Source organism: Seriola lalandi, unplaced genomic scaffold, assembly GCF_002814215.2.
Source record: "Seriola lalandi dorsalis isolate HSWRI2012SDOR001 ecotype SW California unplaced genomic scaffold, Sedor1 jcf7180002054760, whole genome shotgun sequence".
Lineage (NCBI taxonomy): Eukaryota > Metazoa > Chordata > Actinopteri > Carangiformes > Carangidae > Seriola > Seriola lalandi.
Window position 1 is genome coordinate 462,829 of NW_019525313.1, and position 14,511 is coordinate 477,339.

Here is a 14,511-nt window from a genome sequence, read left to right on the forward strand (position 1 = left end):
CCCCCCCCCATGTGCCCACGCTGAAACAATCAGTGCTCCAGTGAGAGCCACACACTCAGAGTCCATCCTCTGCTCTGCACTTGTGGAATGTGAGTTGTGGATTAGGTCTTATCCCGCTCCTAATGTAGCCTTTCTAAAGCAGAGAATTCAAGCTTGCAATGTTTAGTTGTAGTCTTTTGGCAGACGTTGTCCCAATGGATTAGGATTTGGGCACATGTTATCCATTCCCTCTCTCCTTAAATGCTTGTTGCCCCCTTCAGCATCGGTAGAACAACAGCAGCCACCATCTGAGTGCCATTAGGTTTTATGTCCATGTGATCTGTCTCCAGTTCCCATGAAATCTACCTACACTTCAGTCGCTTTTATTATACCAAAGCATTCACCATCAAAGTATCAGGATCCACCAGGTGTCAGCAGTTCAAACAAGCCTCATAGTTGGTATCAGTTTGACTTGAGATCAATTTAAAGAAACAGCTGGTTTATTTTGGCTCATTTACAACAAATCACATCTTTCCGACTTCATATTTCCCGAGTCAAAGTTTTACCTGGACATACAGAACAGGAGCCTGGGTTAGTCCTAAAGAGTTCAGGACTAGAATAGAAATGGTTTGGTTTGAGGAGTCTATTTCCTGGAGCCTTCCTAGAGAAATATGGTACTCGCTTCAGTCATCTAATGTATCACAGTTAATATTATGTCTTTTTAGAGTTTATTATTTAGGTAATGCATGGTAATGAGATCAGATAGGTCATCTGACAAAAGCCCTGATAGTTTTGACAAATAATATTAAAGTTACAAGCTTTTTCATTATATGTTGAATTTCTGTGGATTTCTGTCACCCGAGGACAAAGCTCCATGTGACTCAGATATTCATACAATGAAGCCACACTCCTCCAGCAGAGGGCAGTCACAGCTCACCAGCAGATTCCCAATGTTGTACATGTCAAACATGTCTGGCACATATGATTCAGCAGTTAAATGAAAACATGCCCAGCCAATGTTTCAAGACTGTCTCAGGTGATTTGAATGAATGGAGAGTAACGTTTGTCTTGATGTCAGAATAACCAGGTTCACTTGTACATATCAAAGTGTGTTTCCATGTGTTTGGGAATACTAACGCATATGAGGAAAAAAGTTGTGTAAAGCATTTAGTGTCTGCAGGGGGAGCTGTGTGACATCTGACATCTGTCCTCAAGTGATGTCACTTGAGTCGGTGTGGGCTCTGGAAATAAAATAAGTCCAGGGGTGTGGAATCCTCACTCCTCATCTCTGCCCGAGGCCAGAGATCCCAGGCCACATAACCTGCCACCAGCATAACACACCTGAACCTCTGACCAAACTTGTTGAGTTGCATTGTGGGTAATGGGGGCACAAGGAAGAGGAATGCTTTGAGTAGAAAGATGATTCTGCTGCATTTATTTTGATCTTTTTCCTAATGTTGTGGGAGTTAACTGCTCGGTGGAGCGCTCTTCTATATGTCACCAAGTCAAAGCACATGTCATCTGTGGTAAATAAACTCAAAGATGCAAGACCATGATGTGATGTTTGAGAATGCCAACAGTGTTCAGATCCAAGTTTCCTTTTTTGTGCACACCAATAACCAATAAGTATGACCATGTGTACTTGGGTGGTGCAGTTGAAGAAACTCTCAGTTACCACTACAGGGACGTTGAGGTAACGGTCCTTTCCAAAAGAAAAAGGAAAAGAAACAGTACAACCCTTCATCACCTGTCTGACCTTTGCTTTAACTGTACTAGAGGCAAACACTGCTAAGTATTTGTATACCAATGTTAAAAAACATAATGGTTTATCTTTTTAAAATTAACTTCATTTTATGTTATTTATTGAATCAAATGTAATTACTTTCCCTTTCCTGTTTTGCTCCTATGTCAGGGAGCCATAGGAGGACCTGGAGACCAGGGTCAAGAGGGGCCATCTGGCTCTAAAGTAAGAACCCTGGGAATCAACTTTTAGATGCATTAAATGGTTCATTAAGTTCACAGGTTAGAACTATGGCCATGTTTGTAAGTTCATTTTCCATTCCTTTAAAGGGTGAGCGAGGACCAAGGGGTGCACCTGGACCTCCAGGAGATAATGGTGTTGGGTTCCCTGGTGCCAAGGTAAATTTAAGTTAGGTTTAGTATTGGATTAAATAATCTATCTGCAGGGAGGCCAATACATATCCTGTGTATTCCTCAGTATCTATTGCTAATCTTTACACTTTATTTTTCAGGGTGACAAGGGGAACCACGGAAGACCAGGTCCACCTGGACCTACGGGTATGGGTGAACCAGGGACAATGGTGAGTTCATAAAACTAAGTGAAACTCCAGGTTCTGCTCTTATAGCTGATCTATTTGAACACATGGAAACACTTCCATCGTGTTGTCAGTATTTGCAGCACATGTGTTGTCAAATGTAACAATGCAAGTTGTTTGTGTTTTGTTTATTTCCATGTGTTTTCTTCAGTTGCATTTGGTTGAGCCCTCAGGGCCACCATACCTGCTAGCCGACATCAGTGTCAGCATCCCATTATTGGACCAGATGTGAATTTAAGGGTTAAAGGTTGTGTTGTATATAGACATATTTAAAATGGATTAGTGTGGGTAGTAAACAACTCAGTCGCTCTATTGTCTGCAACAAATCACCTTGGATTTTTATTCATGTTATATTATGAAACACTCAGTCAGTACAGTGACAGCTAATGTTATCTCTCTTAATTCACTATTTAACATTCACTACATCTGTATTGATGTGTTCAGGGACCAGCAGGGCCACCAGGGATGCAAGGATCTCCAGGGTTTCCAGGTGAGGGTCTCCCAGGACCCAAGGTAAGTTCCAGGACAAACTCCTTCACTGCAGCTAGCATGGTTTTTATTATTATGATTTCTTACTTTATTTGATAGAAAATTCACTAATGTAACTTCACTGCTGTCTGCTCTGGTGTCCTGTGACTATAAGTAAAGGTATAATTATGGTTGTTGAAGATCTTTCCAGGCCTTCCTCTTCTCTTACCACCACCAGTGTGTTTCTTTCAGGGTGACAGGGGGTATGAGGGTCCTAAGGGCAGCCGTGGATCTCCAGGATTGGGGTACAAAGGTGATAAGGTATGGATAATGGTTTATGGTGGTTCTGCCTACAGACACATGTATACTGCAACACTGTGATGCTGTAAAGGATGACCTGTCTGACCTCTTACATGTCTGACTGTCAGGGAAACACAGGAGCCCCCGGGCTACCGGGTTTGGTGGGGTTTCCAGGGGCAGGTATCCAAGGAGAAAAGGCAAGGACAATGAAAATGGAAGCGTTTTCTTCCACTCTATATTCTTTATTTGTGAAACTACATAAACTTAAATTCTGATTTTTCTTCCTGTCTTAGGGGGACCAAGGGCCTGCTGGGCCTTCTGGTCCCAGGGGACCTCCTGGATTGGGTATAGTTGGACCAAAGGTTAGTAGCATAGGACCAGTGGAGAACCGACAATGTCACTTTTATATGAATTATGAGTGATATGTTAAACAGCCATCAAAATTTTTATGACATTCATTAGAATATATATGGTAAATACACAGTACAATACTTTGCTTTAAAGCAAGACTGTGTAAATAATAATAATAAATAATAATTATCATAATAATGTAATTAAGGACTGAACTCATAAACATTAAAGACATTCATACTCAATTCAGTACACTTTTCTGCCACAGCCTTACTTGATCTGTTATGACCAAAGCTTTCTGTTGGCTGATGTTATCTGAAATCAACGTTTAGATAAATAAACTTTGCTGAGTCTGTTTGATGATTCACTTCTCCATTTTAGCATTTACAGTCAGTGCCTGAATAAATACTCAGTTCTCAGTTTACTCAAAGTTATAATATGTAATGTGTCTGCATTAAGATGTTTAAAAACAGGTAGACTGATGTTATATATTTGGTTGAGTTGTGTTCTTACATTATCAGAAATGTTTCCACAAATTGAATCAATTTAATCAAGGTAACGGTCCATTCCACCTGGTGGCCTTTCAATGGCTTCAATACTGTCCTGTAAAAAACGAGTCATCTGTGCAGCAGGTCACTTTGACCCATAGTTTTGTTGCCAGGCAACATCTAGTGGTTGTAGTAATGATGACAGGAGCAAAGGGAAAAGTGCGGTGACGTAGTATAAAGAGACAAAGTCCAGGTCAGGAGGAGGTTGTGGTGGATGGATGACTACGACACAGGAGAGCAGTGTTCGATTCCCATGTGAAAGTAGCAGTTTATGTTGTTTATATTATCGTTCGTTATTAACGTTAATCATGTTGTTATTTTTGTAACCATGACAACAAAGAGCATCTTATAGAAGTACTTATTGTAACCATGACTGTTATTATAGTACGAAGGTTGGTACGCCATTGTCGGTACAGTCTATGTGTTTATTATTATTAATAACAACATGATTAGCACTCATGGATTATATTAACAACATATAAACTGCTACTTTCACATGGGAATCGAACACCGCTCTCCTGTGTTATATTGATTCAACCACCACAACCTCCTCTTGACGTGGACTCTGTCTCTTGACAACCAAGATCCACTACACCGGCGGCTGTGAGGGGCCATTTCAGGAGACACTCCTATGGGTCGTGTTGGAGGACTGGTTGATGGCGTCATGTCTCCTTTGTGCGTGCATCACTGTTGTGGTTTCCAAAAGCTCAAAATGGACTATTATCCAGTTTTAAGCCTCATTTTTATGATACACGTTTTAGATCTTGGTCATTTTTAACTTTTTATTTTAACTGGATTTTAGTCATCAGACGTGACTTTCAGTCACTGATTTGTGTTGTTTTCCAGGGTGACCAGGGTTTCCCTGGTGAACCTGGACCTCAGGGAGAGAGAGGTGTTGGTGAGCCAGGACCAAAGGCAAGGCAACCAAACTCCTTTTGTATACATACACAAAAAACACAGTGGAATCAATAAATGTTGTGAGTTTATGTATGTGTGGTTTTCCAGGGGGAGCCAGGACCCGATGGGGCTGCTGGGATACCTGGTATTCCTGGTGAGGATGGAGCTGCTGGGCCTAAGGTGAGTCAGTCACTGAAGGTTCAATTTGCAGTTAAAAGACTGAACACACACAGTTCCAGTTTAAATGGGTAGAAATGAAAGGATTATGTATGACGTTATGTGTTTCAGCAACAGGGAAGTGCTCCACCTATTGACTTGTCTTTTAACTCTGACCACCTCAGAACATACTGGTATTTTGTTTTCTTTATGTGTATAATATAATAATGATAATCTAACAATATACAGTATATGACCATAGCTTTGGGTCACAGAGGTAACCCTCTGTTTCTTTAAAATGTAACGAACCAGGGCGTCGTGCAGCGTAGTGGTCTAAGCAGGCCCCATGTGTAGAGGCTACAGTCCTCGCTGCAGTTGGCCCCCGGTTCGAATCCCGCATTGGACGGCCTTTCGCTGCGTGTCATTCCCCCTCTCTCTCCCTCCCCGTTTCCTGTCTATCTCCACTGTCCTGTCCAATAAAGGCATAAAAAGCCCAAAAAATATACTTAAAAAAAATTTATATATATATAATGAACCGGTGGAGTCTGAAAAGACCAGTAGGTTGTAAAAAATCACCTCCCACTGCACTTCTGTTTCCTGTCCAGGTGCCAGCACTTTTAATTTGTAGCACAGGGAATCAGGTTAAACAGGTTTGGTTCTGGAAGTACACAATCAATCTGGATTACATAATCATCACAGGTATATGTTTAACAAACTGATGGTTACCTCTGTGACCTCAGTGTTTGTAATGGGAGGTATAAACAATATGAGCTTATAACAGAAGTTGCCTGAGTGCAGCTGTTCATTTCCGTACACTGATGTTTGTAAGTGAATAGAGCAAATAATGTTAATAACTTAATTACCTGCATCATCACACCTATATGTTAAAGGTGGAGGACGCAGATATCTAGACAAAAAATCCAGAATTTGAAACACAGCCATCATGAGCTCAAAGTTTATCTTCTCATCATTTCATCTTTCCTGAAGTCAACTTTCTTTTTCACAGCACTTACATTACTAACCAGCCTGTCATTCAGAAGAAAATGTCACTTTGTTTAATGCTGTGATGCTGTGACGCTGTTTCATGCGTTGTTTAATCTACGGCAGTGTGTCCCGACTTTTTCCAACTCATGGCCCACTGGGAAATTTCAAAAACGCCCACGTAACAAAATGAAGGCCAAATAATGACACTCACAACACTTTTATTGTAATGATAATGATTGAACATTCAAGACTGAACTAAAAGCAGGGGAAGCTCAATTTTTCTTTTTTGTTTGATGGGGGTGGGGATGGGGATTGCTTGTCTTACTATCATTTGCACTATATCACAGCAATGAGTCTTAATACAAGAAGGACAAAAAAACAGTGAAAGGAGTTTTTTTTTTTTTAATTTTAAGTTTTTAAGGATCATTTTGTTTAAAACATTATTTATATATTTTTATTAATTACATCTTTTTATAATTACATCTTTTCACCAAAATTGTACTGTTTGCCAGATGATTAGTCAGCCCTCTTGCAATTCCTCAGGGCCCACAGGTTGGGAACCACTGATCTAGAGATGAAATGCTCCACCTTTTAACGAGTGATTGCCTCATACCAACATTTTATCAAGTTGTGATAGTTGTGACCAGTTTTATTCTAAAATGTGTGAGGGACTGACCTGACTGAGCTGGAAGACGTGTTCTTCTACTGCAGTTTCAAATATCAGTCACTATTTACATAACAATGCTGTATATTTACATAGCACTGCTGTGTGTAGATCCGCTGGTCATGTTACTGCTATAATAGCATTGGTGACTGCTGGAATTTGATAACGCAGCCTTCCTCCCACCTCATGGAAATATGCCATATCAGCTCACAGTTTATCTTCTCATCATTTCATCTTACCTGACGTGAACTGTAATTTTCTGACCACTTACTAACCAGCTTGCCATTCAATAGAAAATGTCATTTTGTTTCGTGCTGTGATGTTGGTTCATGTGGTGTTTAATCTAGGGAGAGATGGGGTTGCCAGGTCTGCATGGCCAGGAGGGAGCACTGGGTAAAGGTATCCCTGGAGAAAAGGTAATCTTTAATCGCTCACAGTGCAGCTGCTGCCCATGTGTCTTAGTCCCAGTCTCCTTACTGCTGTATGTTCAACATGAACACGTTTGTTTTCAGCGCCCTCGCACGCGATATTTCTGTACATGCACGCTGTAAAAACACAGGCACATATGTAAATCATTTAATTCAAGTGCTTTAAGTACATATTTACATAGCAGCACTGACAGTGGCTTCATTGACTTAGGCCAAGTTAACCAAGTGAATCATGGTATTTAGCTGTATTTACCTTTCAGAGCCGAGACATAGGTGAGCTTTGCTTCCTGTTACAGTATGTGTGTGTGTGTGTGTGTGTGTGTGTGTGCGTGCGTGCGTGTGTGTTTGTATGTATGTGTGTGCGCGTGTGTCTCTGTGTTCTTCCACAGGGAGATAGAGGTGACCGTGGGCCAAGGGGACTGTCAGGCTCTCCAGGCCCCGTTGGACCTGCTGGAGCTAAGGTCTGTTAAATACAGGTTACTCACGTCAGGTTCACATGTCTGCTTGCTGTAGGTGGGACATCCAGCATCTCAGGGACTCAGCTAAGGTCAGGTTCAGATAGCTGTTACAGTCACAGAGGTTAAAGATCAGATCCACAGTTATTATCAGAAATGATTATCATGTCATCACAAGTTAATTTACTATAAATGTATATGTGTCTATTACAACTTCAGATGCACACAGCCTCCATAATGGAGAGAGCTCAGCTAATCAAGTTTTATTTTAATCTTGGAATGTCATAGAGGCTCAGCCAACAGAAGGACTACACAGATTTAGGTTGTCATTGACTTCATCCAGGAACAATCACAGGGTCCGGGGAAGACGCATGGGGATAGATGGATGTAAATGGCCTTAAAGTGAAAAAAGAAAAAGTTAGCTGTGCTGGATCCTGAGGTTCCAATATACAGACTTCACAGGAAACAGTACTTCACAAAGGGACCCAATTACCTCTGGCACATTGATTCATCATTCAAAACCTTTTGGTGTGTGAGTTACTGGGTGTATCGTAAGCTGAGAAATCAACAAACTCTTTAACACTTTAAACGCAACTTATACCTCTGGTCTCCAAGGTATAGGCCTCTAATGCCGTTACTATACAGATATTTGTTTCCACTACTTACCGCTACGCATATAACAGATAAAAAATATCACCTTTCAGGGCTTTGGGGGCTCTGTAGTAGTCCCACACGACAGCTGGAAACTTCCACTTTTGAAGTCCACAGTCAAGTTGAAGCTACACCAGTTTAACATTTTCACCTGCAGTCTGTAGCCAGGGGTAACACTGTAGCAGTCTTATAAACGGCAGAGCTGTGGGTCGTAAAACCAAAACAATGCTCATGATAATTGTCTGTGGGTCGATCACTAAGAGCAACCCCTTTCACATCACATGTAGTCATTTTGATCCATACGATCCATATAGTATAAAGGTAGATGTCCATGTGTTTTTTGATTATAAAGCAGGTCTAGCTTCTATATTAATACTGTGAAAGTATCAAAGCCTCAGTCCACAGAGAAATGCACACAGCCTGTATTCACAAACTGAGCCAGTCACCGCTCTCAGCCACACCATCCAACCTTGCAGGATTTGGTTTCTATGAGTGAAATCTGAAATCTGCTATATTTTTATTGGATCAGTCAGACACCTGTTGTCACTTTAATTTGCACCAAAGCAGGTGAAATTGATTCACGATCACTTGTGCGTCCTAAATGGACAGATTGATATACCTGACCTTTAACTGACTTGGTGTTATACTGTGATGATTAAGTGTTCCCTTCATTTTTTTGAGCAGTGCATTTATATATCCAGAGGATATGTAATAATGATACAAGTATGTATGGCAACATCACTATAAAGGGAATAAGGTTGTCAAAAAAAATCAATATTAATCTATACTAAAAATTAGTATCGGATTAGGTGCTTATTTGCAACAGTATCGATAACAACAGTGCCGTTTTCGCCTCCTCCAGTTGACACACAGCTTCATACAGCAGCACTGCAGACCGGCGGGCACACAGCCCCTCCCCTCACTAGCAGCTCAACACATTGAATGCTAGCTGGCGCTAACAACACTGAGCTGGTGTCAACAGCATAAAATTAAATTAACATGGCAAGACTTTCGCAACCTGTTTTAGTTGAAAATGAAAAAAAAAAAGCACTATTTAATGTTAGCCATTTAACTATTAGCAATTAGCCGATTGCCACATTAGCCGTCTGTTAAGTTATCATTAAGCTAGTGGCTATGGCTAATGATAAAATAATAAAACAACAAACATTAATGTGGGAGCTAGGCAGCAAACATTATCAGTCCTGCCCGTCTGTAACGTTAATAGACAGTGTTAATTTAACAGGATAATACAGTTATTTGTGTCTGAAAAGTGTTATATTTCTCTTAAAGTCCCAGATTGAAGCTGAGAAAAGTCGACCAGCAACTAGACAGAAACAACAGCAGAGCCTACCCTACAACTCTATTTGATCAGCAACGAAAATATGGTGCCAAGCCACCAGAAGCACAGACAATAAACAGGGCCGTAGCTGAATACATTTGCATGCCACATACTGTATATACACCTTACGCTTTTGTTTCTTGTACACTACCTCAGACAACCTAAAAATAGTGTGGTATTGATGTTATTGTTTGTATTGTTCTAATCTTCATTTTTTTTTAAAAAGGGTTAGGGTCATTTTTTCTCCCTGTGCTATTGAAAATGCTATTGAGTATCAGCTATTTTCCTGGGTATCGGTATCCAAGTTTGAAATTTTAATATTGTGACAACTCTAATAGGGACGCATAAGTCATATATTACATTTCTGTATGTGTGCGCAGTAACTTCTGAGATGACAGAAGCAAAAGACCAAAGAATGAAAATGTGCAGACACAAGCAGGTGACATCACAAATGCTATGGTTATGTTTTTCTGCGGGCTGTAACAATGCATTTTAGACATGATAGCTTCAGAACAATGGAGAAAATAACTTATTAGAAGCTTTAATGCAAAATATTGCTGAAGAAGCTGTTGTGGAATCTTGACAGGACGGTTTTATCTGCTGGCAGCTTAATGTTTGACTATTGTGTTCAGGGAGAACCTGGCAGCCTAGGATTGGTGGGATTACCTGGACCTGCTGGACGAGGTTTACCAGGACCAAAGGTAATGACATCCTGGTAACACACACACATGTTTTTGTTCACCAGTAAAAGGCAAACATGAATGTGGTGGATATTACAGACTCCCTCTCTGTTTGACCTTGACCTCATTGTGTGCACACGGTTTCTCTATGCAATTACAGATTAACCACAGGAAGGTAATGTTCCTGCTCTGACTCCTATTGAGCATCGAGTTTGTGAGAAAATGAATGACGACCATAACTACTGAAAATAAGACCTAAAACTTTTTCCTTTCCTTTTCCTTTATGTACAAAGTTAAACATGCATGGTGCACCTGCACAGTCATGACATTTTTCATTATTCAAGATGCGGACAATGCAGCCTTAACCACAAACAGATGGCTGTTGCAAATTCATTTGTGTCATCTCTCTTGTTTGTGACTCGTGACCAGGCTTTGTGGTCACTGACAGACAGTCATTTAGTATTTAAAACATGATATTTTATCAAATTTACTAGCAGACCACAAGGGGTCACTTCAAATCAAATCAAATCAAATCAAATCAAATCAAATCAAATCAAATCAAATCAAATCAAATCAAATCAGCACACAGTGAAAAACAGCAAACAGCTGACCAAAGCGCTGTACACTTGGAACACTTAGATAACACAAACAACACAGAGAAACAAAAACATCAGACAATAAAAACAGCATGACAAAAACAAGCAAGCAGACTGAAATGAGGGAGACAACTGATCTTGGCTCGAACACTACTGAGTATAAAAATGTTTTGAGCTTGGATTTGAAGGAGTCGATGGATGTAGCAGATCTGATAGATATGGGCAGGATATTCCACAGTCTGGGGGCCACTCTATGTTTGAGGTTAGTGCGAGGGACAGTGAGGCCAACGGAGAGAGGCCAAAATAGGAGTAATGTGATTTGTCCCCGTAGAACCAGTCAAAAGCCGGGGCACAGCGTTCTGGACTAGTTGCAGGCGAGACAAGGACAACTGACTGATTCAAGAGTACAGGCAGTTACAGTGGTCAAGCCAGAAGGATATAAGAGCATGGATGACTCTTAGTAGATTTTTTGGGCTTTTTTATGATAGCACAGTAGAGAGACAGGAAATGGGGAGGCAGAGAGAGGGGGAATGACATGCAGTAAAGGCCGTCCGATGCGGGACTTGAACCGGGGCCGACTGCAGCGAGGACTGTAGCCTCTACACATGAGGCGCCCGCCCAGACCGCTACGCCACACGACGCCCCGGATGACTCTTTCTAAGTCAGTAAATGAGAGGAAGAACTTGAAGGCAGAGTCAAAGATTATGCCATGGTTTTTGGTGTAGGGCCTAATGTAGGTGGAAAGATGGCTGAGGTTACTGGTGATCGAGACAATGGAGTCCTGGGGGCCAAGAAGAACATACTCAGAATTTTCCTGGTTCAGCTGAAGTTGGTTTAGAGCCCTCCAGACTTTTATATCCTCAAGGCACTCACTCAAGATAGAGTGTCATCAGCGTAACAGTGGTAAGAGATGTTACATTTCTGAATGATTTTACCTAAGGACAGCATGTAGATGGTAAAAAGAATGGGGTCAAGGGCAGAGCCTTGGGGGACCCCGCATAAAGGCTATGTAAGCAGGAGCAGGTGTCCAGATATAATGGAATAATGGACAAACTAAGCCAAAGACGCTTGACGTTCATTTTTCAAATAATTACCAGAGTCGTTCTGGTTGCTTACATGTTAATATAGACTGTGCCCTGGTTTAGAACAATGACTGAACTGTTTACCACTGTTTTGTTACAGTGTCCTGATACACAGCACAAAACAAAATTTTAAATTATTTTTATATGTGGTATATAAATAAATAAATAAAATGTACTGCTTATATTATGAACCTTATTTATTCGGTCAGTATGTGTGTTCTCTTGTCCAAATAACAGGGAGATCCTGGGCCTATAGGAGCAGCTGGACCAGTGGGAGAACCTGGAATAGGAATCATTGGACCAAAGGTAACAGATAGATAGATGGGGAAATTCAGGTGTCCAGCAGCTCATTAGTATCAATAAATATACTTCCTTTGGTTGAGGTGTTGAGGTATACAATCTGATGGTAGTGGGGACAAAGGATCTCCTGAACACAAGCACAATATAATAATCCTATCAATATATCACACATTTGTACACTATGGAACCTGCTTCAGCTATGTAGCAATGCTGTACTGTATATGCTGATGTCACATATTTCTTCCTTATCCAAAGACATGAACAATCAGAATTAGAGAAACCTTATGGACATTGCTTTGTAGAATCACCAGGCCTCTATAATGTGAGCATACAGCAGGTATCAGATGTTGGAGCGGCATGTTGGAGCGGCGTGTTAGACAGCACTCTCCACCACCATCATTTAAACACAACATGATGAATATGTTTATGAAGAATGGTTCATCCTCCAGTAGAGTTCAGAGACCTGAAGAATCAGTGCCAAGAAGCACTGAAGCTGCGCTGGCAGCATGTGGTGGAACAACACCTGACTGAGACTCTACGTTGGTTTTCCTTTAATTTGTCACGTCCCTATTTCTTTTCTTGCTGTGTTCATCCCCGACAGTGTTTTTACTGTCCTCATGATTCCTTTTCAGGGTATCAAAGGAAATACTGGGCCTGTTGGGCCACCGGGGATGAAGGGAGATGGCCTCCCAGGACCACAGGTAAGAAGGAACAGTCATCAAACATTAAGGGTACAGTTGCGCTTGTATTCAATGAATAAGAAAGAAAGGATGACGAATGAACAACCTGTCCTTGATCATCAGGGACTGCCTGGCTTAGCAGGAGTGCAAGGAGAGACAGGACCTGAAGGGAAAGGACTACCTGGACCTAAGGTAAGGCGCAAGTGTTAAATCATGAATTCATGAAGTGGGGGTAAGTGTACTGATGTTTCCCCAAGGCCTCAGAGGGACATTTGCTGAGGCTGATGGGAACTGCAGTACCATTCAACATTAAACAGTTTTCAAATATTTATTTGCAATATTCACAGCACAGGGGTCTTCAACAGGTGGCTTGTGAGTTACCAGTGGCTCCCCCTGTTTTAGAGTAGCTCACAACAAAGGTTCAGAGAATATAGTCTGTACAAACCATGGATGTGTAGTTCAAAGTTTAAGCAACATAACTTCACTCAGTAAATCTGCCCCCGCCCACCCCAACACCCAATACCACATCATTATCTGTCAGTTGCCAGTCAAATAAGTTTGTTTACATCAGATCAGCTGAAGGCCACATGCAGTTGTAGCAACGCTTCTGATAACACAACAGATATATACTTTTTTTTATTTTCCCAATGTTTGTTTACATTTTGTAAGATGAAGTGTAGTGAATGATCTATTTTAACTTCCTGTCTGTTATGAACCATTCACTGACTGAGGAGCTTCTTCTTTCTCTGATCTCTAATCAGATTTATGGAGGTTTATTTACTGTGGTGTTTTCATGTCTGTGTTCAGGTCTGACTGAATCATGACTGATGTGAGTTCAGTTTGAGTGTTTTGATACAATGTGTGAATAAATGTAATCAGTAATATAAGACATGAGGAGCTCTCAGAGGGAAAAAGGGTGGAGACCCAGGTCACAGCATAATGTAACCCTAAAGCTGATTCACAGCATGAGTTTTAACTGCTGGACATCAGTTCCCACACCCAACAAAGCAGAAATGACCTCCTCATAAATTGTGGATTTGTTTACATTGGACTATATCAACTGGTAAAACCGTGACCTGACTTCACAGGAGCAGAAATGGAACTAAAAATCTGGTTGGGCTGCATACGATGGATAACTAGCAGAAAGAAATTTTAGTCCAAGTTTATTGTGTTTATTTTGTGTGTCAGGGTGACAGAGGCTTACCAGGGGTCCCGGGCCCATCGGGTCCTCCTGGAATCGGACTTTATGGACCAAAGGTCAGTGAGTGTACATACAGTATTAACAGTTTCTGTTGTCTTTATAAACCATTTCCTCTTCATATCATAATGACATTAGCCTTACATCTGGACAATTGCCATAATGTATTGTATTCCCAGGGCTCTACAGGGCAGCCTGGTCCACGAGGCCTCCCAGGACCTCCAGGAGAGGGCATCCAGGGACCAAAGGTAGGCAAGAGAAAACACTTGACAACGCTAGTATACTGAAAGTCAAGACAATGGGATCACACATTTATTCCAGCTCTGTTAAGTTGTTCAGCGAGGATGGGCAATGATGATGTTTCATTCATCGATTATTGAGGCTGTGGCTCAGAAGGTGGAGCAGGTAGTCCTCTAATC

The 14,511-nt window shown here is 41.2% G+C and overlaps 1 protein-coding gene across 2 annotated transcripts in view; it reads left to right on the top strand.

Annotated features, from left to right (window-relative positions):
* The window catches only part of col28a1a (collagen, type XXVIII, alpha 1a), a 33,604-nt gene that overhangs the window by 10,007 nt on the left and 9,086 nt on the right, over positions 1-14,511 (top strand). Inside the window, exons 10-26 of one of the 2 annotated variants that reach the window (XM_023424909.2) lie at positions 1,892-1,945; positions 2,050-2,118; positions 2,232-2,300; positions 2,760-2,828; positions 3,036-3,104; positions 3,212-3,280; positions 3,377-3,445; positions 4,829-4,897; positions 4,988-5,059; positions 7,031-7,099; positions 7,501-7,572; positions 10,189-10,257; positions 12,152-12,220; positions 12,847-12,915; positions 13,018-13,086; positions 14,083-14,151; positions 14,272-14,340. In XM_023424909.2, the coding sequence (XP_023280677.1) occupies positions 1,892-1,945; positions 2,050-2,118; positions 2,232-2,300; positions 2,760-2,828; positions 3,036-3,104; positions 3,212-3,280; positions 3,377-3,445; positions 4,829-4,897; positions 4,988-5,059; positions 7,031-7,099; positions 7,501-7,572; positions 10,189-10,257; positions 12,152-12,220; positions 12,847-12,915; positions 13,018-13,086; positions 14,083-14,151; positions 14,272-14,340 (1,164 nt within the window). Of the gene's footprint in view, positions 1-1,891; positions 1,946-2,049; positions 2,119-2,231; positions 2,301-2,759; positions 2,829-3,035; positions 3,105-3,211; positions 3,281-3,376; positions 3,446-4,828; positions 4,898-4,987; positions 5,060-7,030; positions 7,100-7,500; positions 7,573-10,188; positions 10,258-12,151; positions 12,221-12,846; positions 12,916-13,017; positions 13,087-14,082; positions 14,341-14,511 lie in introns of both variants that reach the window. The other variant, XM_087178947.1, reaches the window with a different exon arrangement.